This window comes from Malaclemys terrapin, chromosome 2 (assembly GCF_027887155.1).
Source record: "Malaclemys terrapin pileata isolate rMalTer1 chromosome 2, rMalTer1.hap1, whole genome shotgun sequence".
Taxonomy (NCBI): domain Eukaryota; kingdom Metazoa; phylum Chordata; order Testudines; family Emydidae; genus Malaclemys; species Malaclemys terrapin.
Genome location: NC_071506.1, coordinates 235,718,129 through 235,732,591, shown reverse-complemented (window position 1 = coordinate 235,732,591; position 14,463 = coordinate 235,718,129). Strand labels below are relative to the sequence as shown.

The 14,463-nt window shown below is 38.4% G+C and overlaps 1 protein-coding gene across 8 annotated transcripts in view; it reads left to right on the top strand.

Moving 5' to 3' along the window:
• Positions 1-14,463, top strand: part of PHF14 (PHD finger protein 14) — a 271,070-nt gene that overhangs the window by 43,007 nt on the left and 213,600 nt on the right. For all 8 annotated transcript variants that reach the window (XM_054020326.1, XM_054020325.1, XM_054020323.1 and 5 more), the window contains exons 6-7: positions 9,371-9,482; positions 11,375-11,512. In XM_054020326.1, the coding sequence (XP_053876301.1) occupies positions 9,371-9,482; positions 11,375-11,512 (250 nt within the window). The remainder of the gene's footprint in view (positions 1-9,370; positions 9,483-11,374; positions 11,513-14,463) is intronic.

Genomic DNA, 14,463 nt, shown 5'->3' with positions numbered 1-14,463 from the left:
TAAATATTTTGTATACACAGAGTGGACTTGATTAATGTGGGAGCATTTCTTCATTTTACTAGTTCTCTGCACAGAGTGGCAACATAGTTGGATAAGATTTTTCTCTCCATTAGTGACTGCTGACTTAAGGGGACCCTCCCAGCTCACTTCTTTTGTTTGATTTCAGAAAATGTCTGCTATGGCAATCTTGGACCCATGGAGGATAGGTCCAGAGCATGAAAGTAAGCAAGCATAGTAACCTCTGTAGCATTTCTAGTTCAAGTAACAAGTAGGGGGAAAAGCTGAAAGGGACATGGAGACATTGTGACGCATATGGAGTTAAAAAAAATTGATTCTCAACCTGTAGGCTGGTCAGTTTTTTTCCTTCCTGAAGAACACAGATGATGTGCAAGAGAACTGTTAGATTCAGTGTGTAAAGTCCCTCATCCCCTTACTCCAGATCTTTGTCCGGAAGCTTCAGTCTTCAGTAAGAATGGGTATCATGACTCGATCATAATTAATTTTCTAGATTGTAAGCTCTTTTGGGCAGAGACTGTCCACTACTATTTTTCTATAGTGTGTAGCACAATGGAGACCAACCTAGTTATGGCCTTTAGGCACTACTGTAGTATAAATATTAAATAACAAAATGCTCCTTCTTCCACCCCCTTCCACCATTTTAGAGGATGTCTAGCTATGTTAGATATCCATCAGTGCTGTGATGTGAAATTACGTATAGGTGAAGCCAAACCTGTTCAATTTCTCTTCACAATCGAGTCAGAATAATTTCTCTTTCTGCTAAGTGAAAGGTGAATAGTTACTTTAATGAAATGCCTACTTTCTCTAAAGAATCTTTTTTTTTGTCATATCTTCCCAGTTTCATGAACATAAAGATGGATTTTAAAATCTTCTTTTTTTCTCCAAAAAGTATTGTCCTAGAATATGAAATTTGTCCTGTCCTTGTTTTGGGTTGATTTTTTTTCTTCTTCCCTAATCAACATCTGTCATCATTGCTCCAAGCAAAATGGATGCTAAAGTAACAAGGAAGATTATTCTTCTTTGATTACCCAATTTGTCTTAATTACAAGGTTCTAAAACATGTGCAGCTAAACAAATGAGCAGGAAAATATTTAGAACTGGTATTAAATGCAGCTGAAACTGCCTCAGCTGTGAACTTGACTGACTTCTGTATGTTTTTTAATAAAGATTCAGGTTGGAGTTCGCATATAGGTGGTTGAGGAAATGAGACACTTGTGTGCCAATCACACTGAAATGGCAGTTTAAATCTGTAATACTGTAATACTTGCGTGACATGTACTAAAACATTTTGAGAAGGTCAGTATGAAGCAAGCAGCCAGCTGTTGGGTTTATCATAGATAAACTCCTACAGAGTGCAGCAGCATTTAATACACCAGTGGAGCATGAAAAAACTGTGCAAATTAAATTGAGAAGCAGCTGCTTGTTGAAGATGTGTATCTTTATATTGAACTCTGCAGGGTGCATTTGGGAAGTTGTATTAAAACTTACTATCAAAAATCTTAAACTAAAACGTTGGCTTTTTAAAAAAAATAGTAGATAATTGTGAAGATGTGTAACTATTTCTCGACTTCCCCCTATACATGTTCTCAGTCTAATACATCTTAAACCAGTGGTATGGTGCAAAAAAGGAAAACCTATAGAATTCAGAATGCTTTTTGTAACAATAAAACAGGCCTTCTTTTAACATAATCACAAGGTTATGAGACTTCTTCTGCATATATCAGATGGCCTTCTATTGAAAAAAGGTGTTACATGACTCTGACACTTGACATACACAAAGAGTTTTGACACCCATAAATGACAAACATTTTGAATTGTTTGACATGTACATAGATTAAACAACATAATTTATTTAAGAAAAATACACTGTATAAAAATGAGAACACTTTGCTCCTTATCATGGCTGGTTTTGTGTACTAGTGCAAGAGAGTAGAGTGGGGATCAGCTGCCTGCTAAATGAGTGCACCCTGGTGCTACTTCCTTTGCAATGGAGAATCAGGTTCACAGAGCCTGCTCTAAGTGGGCAGAATTTTGATTCCACATACCCCCTGACGTCCAGTGTCTTGGTGCATTAGGGGGGCATACATTGTGATAAGTACAGATGTGTAATAGCTTACTGCCTCTCTGGAACAGTGGGAAAGACTGGAACAGGGAGGAAGTTTTTGAGGCACTGAGTTACAACCCCCATCCTAGCTGCTACAGAAACAGCCTGACAATATGCTGTCTCTTGCTATGGAATAGATTGCAAACTGACGGTTTAGCTCTTTCTTTTAAAATAACAAAAAAGACTAAGTTAAACTTTCTTTTCATTTGCATTGGACCATAATTGTAGTTTATATAAACAAATCATATTAACTAACTCCTGCATGTATAGGCACAGAATCCTAATAAACAGTGGGGAAAAAACCACATTTGTAGCCCCAGAAAACACACTTCTGTGCAGTTAATTGGATGAATCATCTTTACAATTTAAAACAAAGTCCTCACTTTTTAAAGTTAAAGATAAGGAGAGTGAATTACTTGTTTTTGGATATTAACAATGGTGATGCATTGCTTTAAACAGGATATGCATTTTATACAAATATGTAAATACTTCAGTGACTGAACTACTGTCCAATAAAACATTTCTGTTTGATCACAGTTGTAGTTTCTATTATCTCTGCTTGGTAAATCCTTATGGGTTTAACCAAATGTAATGACTTGTAAGCATTGTTTTCCATTGTTGTACCTTTTAGTGACTTTTATCTTTGATATCAGTGTGACCATAGAATGCTGAACAATGGAGAATGATGAACATAATGTTTGTTAGTCTACTTCTTACACTTCATGTTGACATTTTCACTTGAATTATGATAGAGACTTTAATAAACTTATTTATATTTTAGCTGAATTTGCGAGGCCATACACTCAAATTGATGGCATTTCTCTATTTGGATGTAATGTGATAACGTTTGAATGCCACATCTGATCAATTCCAGAATATCATGGAATATTCTCAACCTCAATGGACAGAATCCTATTGATTTTGGTGAAAGTAAGAAAACTGGAAAGGAGGAAATGAGGGGTATGTAGAGCCCCTGACATCTGGTTAGCAGACCCATCGGTTTCAATCAGATCTAAATTATCTATAGATCAAAGAACAATTGATAGCAGCCTTTAACATCTTTCTTCATAACAATAACCCCAATCTCAGCTTCGTCCATGTCTCAGTTGAGTAAAAAATGTTGACAGCCTGAATGAAAGAAAAAAAAATATATAGATGCAGAGGAAGAGGGGGCACACACAGGCCCTGATATCTGGGAAGTGGGAAGGTGAAATGGAGGGCACAGCCCTTGCATGGGGGGAGAATGGGAGACTGTCATGTGCGGGTGCATGGCAGGGGAGAGAATGTAGGGGATCTTGTCATGTGTCACAAGAAATGGGGGAAGCACAGAGTCATTGACGTGGTGTGGTATAGAGGGAAGGAACAAATAAGGAAGCAAACGGAGCTCTGGGCATTGTGGGAGAGGAGGGAATGGACAAGCACAGATATCCTGACAGTGGGGGGAACTGGGAACATACACAGCCCCTGGCTTAAGAGATGGAGGAAGTGTTGCAGAGAAATTGAAATTGATGGTGATAGGAGCATGGCACATAAGGAACTTGTGGGGGTGGTGGAAATGGAGGGATTCAGGGAGCCCTCGTGTGTGCAAATAGCTTGACCTACAGAAACAAAGGTGTGTGAGACCTACTGACATGCTTTGTAGTGTGTAATGTTATCTGCTGGGCAGAAGTCACTGTGATGGTCTAATAGTATTAGGGGCCAAAATGCAGTAGATATCTATACCTCAAGAATGTCCACTTTTCAACTGTCTGTATCACATTTCATTTAAGACTCCAGAACCAATACCTGAAACTGCAAGTAACCAAAAAGTAGCCAGTCCAGATTTTGAATATCTGGTGGTGTGCTTGTGTTAAGATTCTTGGCTTAAAAGGTGGACTGTTGTCTTCTGTACCAGTTTCTGTGGAGACTTACGGAATACCTCATGTAGTGCACGTTGCAGTAGTCTGATCTTGAAATGCCAAAGGCATGTATGATGATAGTGAGGGTCTACATCTTAGAGAACAGTCTGGAGGTTGACAGTGAGGCAGATGGGGGGGGTTGGGGGGGGAAATTGTCCTGTCCCTCTCAGCTCTGTAATTGACTAACAATAGTTGGGAGTTGAAAAAAGACCCCCAAATTGTGAATTTATCTGTCTTTGGTGGAAAGCATTCCCTCAGACCATATCATCTGGTTGCTTCACCCAGGCCTGAGTCATTACCAGACACAGAGAGACACTCAACCATACCCTAGGTGTCAGACAAAATGGAGAGAGAGATCTGTGTCATAAGCATACTGAAAACACTTCATTCCAAGCTTCTTCAGTAACACTTCCAATGCAGTCCCTGCAACCTTGAAGGAGGGTTTTGTCTGGTCAACCAGAAGGAAAGTAGCCATAGGTTCTTTAAAGGTTCCTGCCTCTTTTGGGCATAGAAGGGGTAGATATCACCCAAGCTGACACCTGACGCCCACTGGGCAGCTAAACCATTCACTCCCTGAACACAAGGGTGAGAGAAAATATGCTTGTCCTGTTGGATGGAGCCCTCTTATGCCTGGATCAGCAGGTACACCTAGTGGCAGGTATTCAGAAATAAATTGGAGTTGGATGTGGACTTAGGGGAAGGTGTTTCCTAAAGAAGCTGGAGAATGGAGATGGGGCTCCTAATGTCTGATATAGCAAGGAAACAACCCCCTTTTCCCAACCTCTTAACCCTCATAAAAGGCGAGGATGAAGGGGTCCCAGCAGTGGGCTGTTAGGGGGTGGTGTGGTACTTATGGGAGCCTTGACCAAACATGTGGAAATGAGTGAAGATGGAGTGCTGAAATGAGCTATGTTAGTTATTGTCAAATAATTCCCAGAATGAGATAAATCAGTGGTTCTCAACCAGGGGTACGTGTTACCCGTAAAGGTAAACAGAGGTCTTCCAGGGGATGTATCAACTCCTCTAGATTTTTACAACAGGCTACATAAAAGCACTAGCAAAGTCAGTACAGACTAAAATTTCATACAGACAAAATGAGAAAGTAAGCAATTTTTCAGTAATGCTGTGAATCTTGTATTTTTATGTCTGATTTTGTAAGCAAGTAGTTTTTAAGGGAGGTGAAATTTGGAGGAATGCAAGACAAATCCAACTCCTGAAAGGGGTATAGTAGTCCAGAAAGGTTAAGAATCACTGAGATAAATTAATAAAGTTGCAGCCTAATTAAACCACATCAATGCATCTTGTCTTTCTTCATGCATGTCTGGGGCAGTGGCCTCATATGCACATGAAATAGGAAGAGTGATAATACAGAATCCTGCGTAAGAGAGCCTTCAGGATAGAAAAGTGATATCCCCAAACTACCCTTTGGAATTTCTGAGATAAAAGAATGAGGCAACTGTAAGGCAATCTACTGAAGAGAATTGAAGAACCATGTGATTAGTGGTATCTAGGACAGCATCAGTAGGAACCTGGTATTTGTCCATTGTCAGAAAATCATCATCTGTATCATGTTACAGCCAGGTCTGAAGCCTGACTGATATGGCTCAAGGAATTCTCAATCATTTAGGCTCTAGGAGAGTTGTTTAGCTTCCACTTCTCTATTATTTTAACCAAAAATGGAAGGTTAACCACTTGCCTATATTGGCCAGATTGCTGGCGTCAAGTGCTAATTTTTTAGGCAAAGGCAACACAAATATTTCCTTAATTTTTTTTTGACATTCTGCTCTCGTTAAAGGAGTTGTTCACTGTCTCCACAAGTAAAGGTCTGAGTACTTCCTGTATTACCCTTAATCAGGCAGAAGGAACATGAGTTTTGGCATTCTTAAATCAAATGGACACTGTCCCAGATCTAGTTTTGGAATGAGGGACCCTCTCTCCCCACACACTTTAGTTTAGTTGTAAGCAACACAGCCATACCACCTCCTCATCAATCTATCAGTCCTTCTGCACGGCAGGATGCACTGACTACTAGGAATCAACTGCACCAGAAACAGCCTTGCATTATTATCCAGTGAACCTTCAGTGATGCATGGAATGCTGCAAACCTCATCCATAATTAAATAATAGCTGTTGCTAACTTTTATTAAGTAATCGTGCATTAATCAACACTTATTAATGTGGAGAGGAAAGATGGTCCAGTGATGAGGATACTGGCCTACAGGACTTGAGAGACCAATGTTCAAGACCTTCCTGTACCACAAACTTCCTTTGTGACCCTTGGCAACACAGTCTCTTCACGCTTCAGTTCCCCATCTAAATGCAAGTGGCCACTCATATTATTAGTGGGTGTTTGAATTATAAATTAACCTCTAGTTTGTATGTGCTAGCACACATCATTCTGCCAGACTTTTGATTAGATACTATTACTGTTAGCTCTGCCTGGAGAGCTATGACAGATAAAACTGACTTATTACATTTCCGGTTAACTGATGCGCCATTTTCAGACAAGAAACATGCAGTACCAAGGTCACTTGTATTCAGGGGAGAAATCCCTCTCCTGAGCACTGGAGTGTAATACTGTGCCTGATCTTTCATCATTCTTCTGCTACGGTAGCTCACACACTCCTGGATGAGAGCACTTATTTGCCCTTTTCCATGCTAGGGAGCTGAAAACTACGTTCTTATAGAGTGGAAGCATTGGTGGGAAAGAGAGTCTGATACACCAAGTAAACTCAGGAGTCCTTCGCTGCCCCTGCCTACCTCCTTCTTCACTTGATTATAGATCTTGGACCTGGTTCAACAGATTATTCTCTGGCTTGTTCAGAGTTGCTGCAACTATATGTTAGCTTGGCCTGATTTCCTCTCCTTTCAGTGACCATGGAGCAGCATTGCAGACTTGTGGTGATGAAGTTCACATCTCAACATCTGGAGGGTGGTTTACAATGCCTTGCCTTCCTTGATACAGAGACTGTTCTCTGGTTACAGAACCTGGACATTGAACTCTGATGTATACATATGAGAGGAGGAGTTGCACATCCATACAGTGGAGATAGTAGTACTTCTCTATGTTACAACGGTGTTGTGAGGATAAATAAGTTATAAATTTTAAGGGTCTCAGATGCTTCCGTTATTGGGGACCTAACATAGCATGAAGCAAAAACCTATATCTCTGTCCATACTCTCTCATCCAAGAGATAATATGTAAATTCAATGGCACCAAGACTCCATGCTTTCTTCTTGAGACATCTCATACGTTGACTCTCCATACCTATTGCAACAGGAATCAAGGACCTGAAGCACCTTGACGGGTCAAATCAAAAACAGCATTAGCTGATTGCTTAAAAGTACACCTCTACCTCTGTCCTCAGGAGCCAAAAAATCTTACCGCGTTATAGGTGAAACCGCGTTATATTGAACTTTCTTTGATCCGCCGGAGTGTGCAGCCCTGCCCCCCCGGAGCACTGCTTTACCGCGTTATATCAAAATTCATGTTCTATGGGGTCGCGTTATATCGGGGTAGAGGTGTACTGATGTTCCATTGTGACTGCTTCCATGTGATATTTCAGCTTTTTACAACCAGCTGTTTCAGTTCTAGAGCTGTTCGGATGAAGGTTGCAAGGATTTTTGGAAAGGGAATTTTTTCCTCTCCACTGTCTCTGTGCTTCAAAGTCACTGAGCTTTTTTTTGGCCACAGTTATGAAGAAATTCACCTTCCAACATAGACCAAACCTAGATAATTTCAACTCAAATGGTGAAGATTTCAGAAAGCTTTAAGTGGATTAAAACATGAGTTTAGATTGAAATGCACATAGAGACTTAATTCTAGCAGTTGCTGCCACAATTACTATCATTCATATAACTAAAGTTTTAACTACATTATTTAAATATTTCAAAGGTAGTCATTGGCACAATGTGATCACATTTCTTTAAATATATTTCTTTAAATATTTCTTTAAATATATGTCCAAATTTTCTTTTTTCTCTCTCTATTTTTTTCAAGCTTACCTGTCAAGTATGTTGTAATTTATTGTGAAGTCTTGCATCTTAGTTTTGCATAACTATCCAGAGATCTTTTTGACAAGAGACACCAATAATTTTTTTAGTGATGCTTGAAAGTTTTATCATACAGCAGATTTTTTTTTTAGAATTACTAGAGCACTGGACATATTGCCAGGAACATTGGTTGTTCCCTTCGTAAAGGACCAAATTTCAAAACTGCGTACAGAGGGATATTCGAAGGGAAGGTACATTAACATTCCTAGTCTTTGTCAAAAAATACATTTATTTCATTCTTAATTAAATCCAAGAGATTATCACGTGGTCTCAAATTGGGAAAAATCATCTGTATACATTGTTGGAGGTAATTTTTGCCATGTTCACATATTAGTCATCTAATGTTCTCAAAATCATGATTTTTCCATTTTATCATCTAGTCTTTCATTGATCAACCCCAGAAAGGGCTCTTGTGATTATCTAGTCTGACCTGTGTAATGCAGACCATTAGACTTCCCTGAATTAATTCCCGTTTGAGCTGTTTATAAGACCAGTGTTGTACCTTAATATTTGATACTGCAAAATGGAATATACCAGCTATGATAGTAGCTGGCTCTTGAAAAGCAACACACACTGTGATTTGATGTTTCATTTAAAAAAAAAAAAAAAAACTGGCTTTAAAAAAAAAACATTGATGAAGTGGTGGTTCTTTCTTAACATTCAAATAATTTTAGGCTTAGTACTGCTAGTGCCTTTTTAACTCCCTTGCAGGAATTAGAAGGTTTAGTGAGTTCTGTTCTGTGTTTGTTTGCATTATCATGTGGCAGATCATTCAGAGTATGTAAACAAAACTAGAAAAAGAAGAGAAACCACCTCTGACAAAGTGGTTGGCAAAGCGACTTTTTGTCTGCCTGTTTTTGGGAGCAGCTTCCCTTCATTCTCCACAAGAGAGTCAGCATACAAATCGTGCAATGTTTGAGCCAGACTATACTCGGGGGAGAGAGAGGTAATGATTGTGGTTTTTACTGAACTTGTATTTGACAATGAGCCACATAAAGAAAGCTGCTACCAACACTTGGGCTAGAAAAAGTCAAAACAAATTAAAAAAAAAAAAACCTAAGATGATAGGAGGGAGGAACCAGAGGCTTGTGGATGGGCCATTCACCTGTGAGTCAATAGGCTTGCTTTCCTGTTTCTGACACCCTTGGTTTTCTATGACTCATTTTCCTTATCTATAAATGTGAATGATATTTTCAATCCATTGTAATGTACTTGAGATCTGCAAATGAAGAGTGCAATACAAGAGCAAAATGTTGTTGTTCTTGATGATAACGGCTTAATTTTTCTGCTGTTGTAGGTGGGTCCACATTGTTTGTGCCCTCTATGTTCCAGGAGTGGCATTTGGAGATATTGACAAGCTGCGGCCAGTAACGCTTACCGAAATGAACTATTCTAAGTATGGTGCCAAGGTAAGACTAGAAGAGAAATGTTTACCTAGGTATAGTTTTATTTTCTCTACATATATGGCATAGCATATCTTATTAGCTTTTTGTAATTCTGTTTCTGCAACAAATGTAACAAGATTCAGGGCTGGAAATGCAATAAAATCAGAAGTATGCATCCTCTTTTGTCTTTTCTTTTGTTTCTCATTCTCTTCCCCCTCTCTCTTTCTGGAGACACTCATTACCTCCTTGTTATGTGTGTTAATGGCAGTCTGCCAAAGTATGAATGTAGAGAGTTGAGGAATGTATGGGAGTATGAATGAAAAATGTACTCCCCATCCCCAAATGGACTTTTATGTGAAGTATAATTGTTCTTAGTCCAGTTCATAGGAGGATGTATGTATATAGCACTCAAATTACCGTTACAATTGGCACAAAATTACACTCAATAGAGACCAAAGGATTTCTGATAGATGGCTCATTGGTTTTCTTATGTCCAAATGTTGTTTCTCTAGCTGTCAGGCCATGTGGGGAAGATTTTGCTGTTGCTTCTCTTGTTGTACCCATTTGGTGCATGTAAAATTTGAGTCCCAAGGCTATCAATGTGGGACTTTTCATGAGTACTAAATTAACCACCAACAAAAAAGACTTTTATGCCAGGATGACTGAAGAGCAGCTTGTGTATTGGAAGTGGCTCTCCAGCATGCCTATTATGAGTCTTCCAAAACATTCAGCACTGTTATAGAAGTGTCCAAGTGGGCAACCTCTGTACAGCAGCTATTCTACATAATAGCTAGGTTTTTTGTTGACATTACTGATTAATAGGGGCAGAAGTAGTAATTTGGGCACATCATAAGCTTTAAAAGGGATTATAGGATAAGCAATGCTCTTCACAGGTGGGCAGAGTAAGTGACCCAAGGCAGTGCAATATGTTGGCAAAATAAAACACTAACCCTATCACAATAGAGACTGAGTCTCAGTTTCTAATGAAAATATGGATAATCATTTTATATTCTGCCTATCTGAATTCCCTCTGGAGCTCCAGTTTTATATAGTTTAATGCAGTATTCTTCTTCATTTCATGACTAAACAGTTGTATAGTGTTGTGTGTTGCTGTGTTTTCACAGCTTCTCCCCAACCTGGAATATATTGCATTTTTGGGTGAGGTGATTCTGATTTTATCTGTATAGCAGGGGTCGGCAACGTTCGGCACGCGGCTCGCCAGGGTAAACACCCTGGCGGGCTGGGCCAGTTTATTTACCTGCTGACGCGGCAGGTTCGGCCGACCACGGCCCCCACTGGCCGCGGTTTGCCATCCCGGGCCAATGGGGGTGGCGAGAAGCGGCGCGGGCGAATGATGTGCTTACCCTGGCGAGCCGCGTGCCGAATGTTGCCGACCCCTGTGTATAGTTTATAAAGTTGCTAATGCAATTGGATCCTTCCCAAATAAGGATTACTGTGCTGATTTTATTACTATTATGATTATTGCTTACATGTTAGTCAGATGATCATTTGTTTAAATCTATTATGTTTAATTTCTTCTTAATTTTAACAAGGCATGTTTAGTCACTTAAAACAAAGTAATGTGCAGAGTCTAAGTTGAAACCTACCAGTGCAAGAAAACAAGAAGATCCAGCATTATTATTTCAAGTCTTTTTGTACTATACCTGTTAAAAGGGGATATAGGAATAAAAAAAGAAGTTTGGAGAATCCCAGTTTAGATAGCTAGCCTTAGCTGTATTGCTATACCTCATGAGATTAAATCTATCCATTAGTAACATTTAACGGACTTTGTGTGTCTGTATAGAAGACATCTAAATTATCTTTCATTTATGCAAAAAAAATAAATTAAAAATAGAATGTCGAATCTTTATTGTAGTGTTTACTCTGTAGTTAATTTTGCCATTTTTCTGTGTTAGGAATGCAGTTTTTGTGAAGACCCTCGTTTTGCCAGAACTGGTGTTTGCATTAGTTGTGATGCTGGCATGTGTAGAGCTTATTTCCATGTGACCTGTGCTCAGAAAGAAGGCCTGTTGTCAGAAGCAGCAGCTGAAGAGGTATATGTGTGATGCAACTTCTTTAGAAAAACATAAAATGGAAATGTCCTAACAAAAGCATGTGGAAGCTTATTGTGTTTCTGGATAACATTCCTGAGGATAGATTTTGATAAGATGCTGCTGTGAGGTCATAAGTATATTTTTGGAAGTGGGCTAGCTTTTTTTTTTTTTTTTTTTTTTTTTTTTCCCCCTGTACCAAGATATGCTTTTCACAGGAAGTTGTTTCAAGCTGGCCTAGCCCTAATTTAAATTAGGACAGCTTAAGGCCTGCTCTGATTTATGATAGCTAGTTGTTGTCTCTAAGGAATCATACACTAGCTAATGACTGTATTAGAGGAGCTCCTCCTATCCCACTCCCCATCTTACCACTTCTTTCTCCTGAAATGCCCCTAACTAAGATGTGGGTGCATTGTTGTAGGAGTTTGCTTTGTCAGCTTCATTCCAGTTTAGAATCTCCCTCTGCTTTGCTCAGTTTCCAGCTGTAGCCAGATTACATCCCCTTTGTGCTGTGCAAATGGGGCCCTGGTTCTCGTCAAATGTTTTTGCATACATCTTTTTTCAATATTATCATTAAATTGTGTCATAAATAAGTAACTTTCATTGTATTAATATGATACTTCTTGATTGTCATTCTGAGTTTTTGTAAATTACCATTAATTGCACCAGTTAAAATACTTACATTTAAATTCCATATTCCTTACATATTCACTCATGGTACCAGTTTTCTTCTTGATAATAAGAATAAAGCAATCCAAATGACAAGATTTTGCATAAGGGCTGATTTATTCAATGGAAATACCTTGTAAGTGTCTAGTTGGTCTGTCCTAATTGCAAAGTTCAAGTTTAGCAAGTCATATTCATCTTTACATATAGTAAATGCGACAGAAAGTAAATTGTGTATAGGTGAGTGAGAGGGACACGCACACAACAGTGCACACTGACATGCAGGCTTTGTTGTCATTCATTATCTACATTGGAATCACTGTCTTTCTTATTTCTGAAGGAACTGGCCACTCAAACCATTAGTAATTCTCTGTCAGAACTGTTCATAAAAAATAAATTTCACCTACAAGATGAAGTGCTGGAAAGATAAACATGGTGCCTTCAGCTAAACAGTGATGGCTCTACTAGATGGGGTTTAATATTGATTCTTTAAGGAGCTCATGTTGTGAATTCCCATCATTGTATGTGTTTGCCATGCTTTTCACCTAAAAACATTGCATATCTTTAAACAACCGCAAACAAAATATTTTGTAATCAAGGCCTTGGAATCACATAACTCAGAATTGTTAATTTAAATTCTTATGGAGGTAAGCTCTGTGTCACGTATATTCCCCTATCTTGAAATCTGAATATACAGAGTATATTTTTAAATCAAACTTGCAAAATTTTACTTGCCTCTGGTGAGTAAGTGGGTGGGCTTTTGTTGGACAGGCAAGTAAAATATTTAATTTGTTGTTATGAGAGAGTCAGTGGATTTTTGTGCCTGGTTAGTAAATTTTACTGACAATTATTCATATAGAAAGTGTGCTGGAAATTAAAAAGAGAAAGTAAACTGAGATATATTGATCCACCTTTGTCTGAGGCAGTCTTACTCAGCTTGTAGACTGTATACACGAGGTAAATGAATTGATAAAGTAGTTCAGCTATAAGAATGTGAAAATTTAGTAAGCGACGAATGAAAAATAGAAGAACATACAAAAGACTGCCGTTGCTTAGGCCATATAAAAACTACTATGAAGAAGTCAAAAGGAAAACAATGCTATTTGAAAAATGTATTTGGAAAACAAGATATAATAATGAGCTCTTTCACTTAATGCAGAATCAGATGTGTGTCTTTTTCCCAAAATGTTCCTTTCTTTGGAAATTTTGATCTGTTGGAGGAATATTGAGCATAATGTGATTGCTGCCCAGAGAAACAATATGGAGAGACCAATGCATACATTATATATGTAACATATATGTAAGGACTCCCTGCCTGTCTCTTCTGGAACAATCAAATATTCTAGTGAGCTGCTGGGGCAAAAGAGAGGCGAGTGTTTCTTGGAACTGTCCAAACAGCAACCAGGAGCACTTTGTGATTACAGAAGGAGTCAAAGAGGGCAGGTTTTTATAACTATTTAGTATTAAAATATACCAGTAACCGTATATTTGTTTGTGAACAGGCATGGAGGAAAAAAACCAACCTTGGATACATAAAAATAACTTCCATCACTTCAATATAGAAAAATGACAACTCTCCCATCCCATCTTCATGTGCAGTAATACACTGCTCTAAATGCTTTCCTTATGTGCTTTATTGTAATTGTTACCTGTTGGTACAACACTTGTCATAGGAAGTTGTCCCTTTTTCCCTGGGTTAACTTGCAGAAATGTAAATTCATTTGTTCATTCAAAAAAAAAAAAAACACTTTGGAGATCATTAGAGACTGTTAAAAAGTACATGGAGAATGTATTGCTTTGTTGTACGGCACGAGGGAGCTGTATTAGAGAACGAGGAGGTGCTTGCAGTGTTGTTTTGTCCTGTGCTGTATTTGCTGGGACCTGCTTCAGTGCTCCTTAACTCTGATTATTTAAAAAAATAACAAAAAAAGCAAACAAACAAAAAATAATTCATGAACTAATTAGCATATTGGGTAGCACTGACCCTCCGTAACATTTTAAAATACGGTGTCTACTGAAACCTTCAATTGAGGCCTTTAACTAAAACAAATCTTTAACTTCTAAGGTTAGACTTTTCAATTTGGCTTCAACTTGTTCTCTGAAACTGAACCCTCATTATTTTCACACGCAATTTTGAAAATTAGTCTCTTCTGTGTGCAAATAATGGAATTTAGACTTTGAGCTACATGAGTTATGGGAACAATTAAATATATCTTTTAATTCTATTTGCAATTCTGGGTGGAAATAATTGCTAGTACAATTTTAGTATCCTCTTTTGATATAAGAAA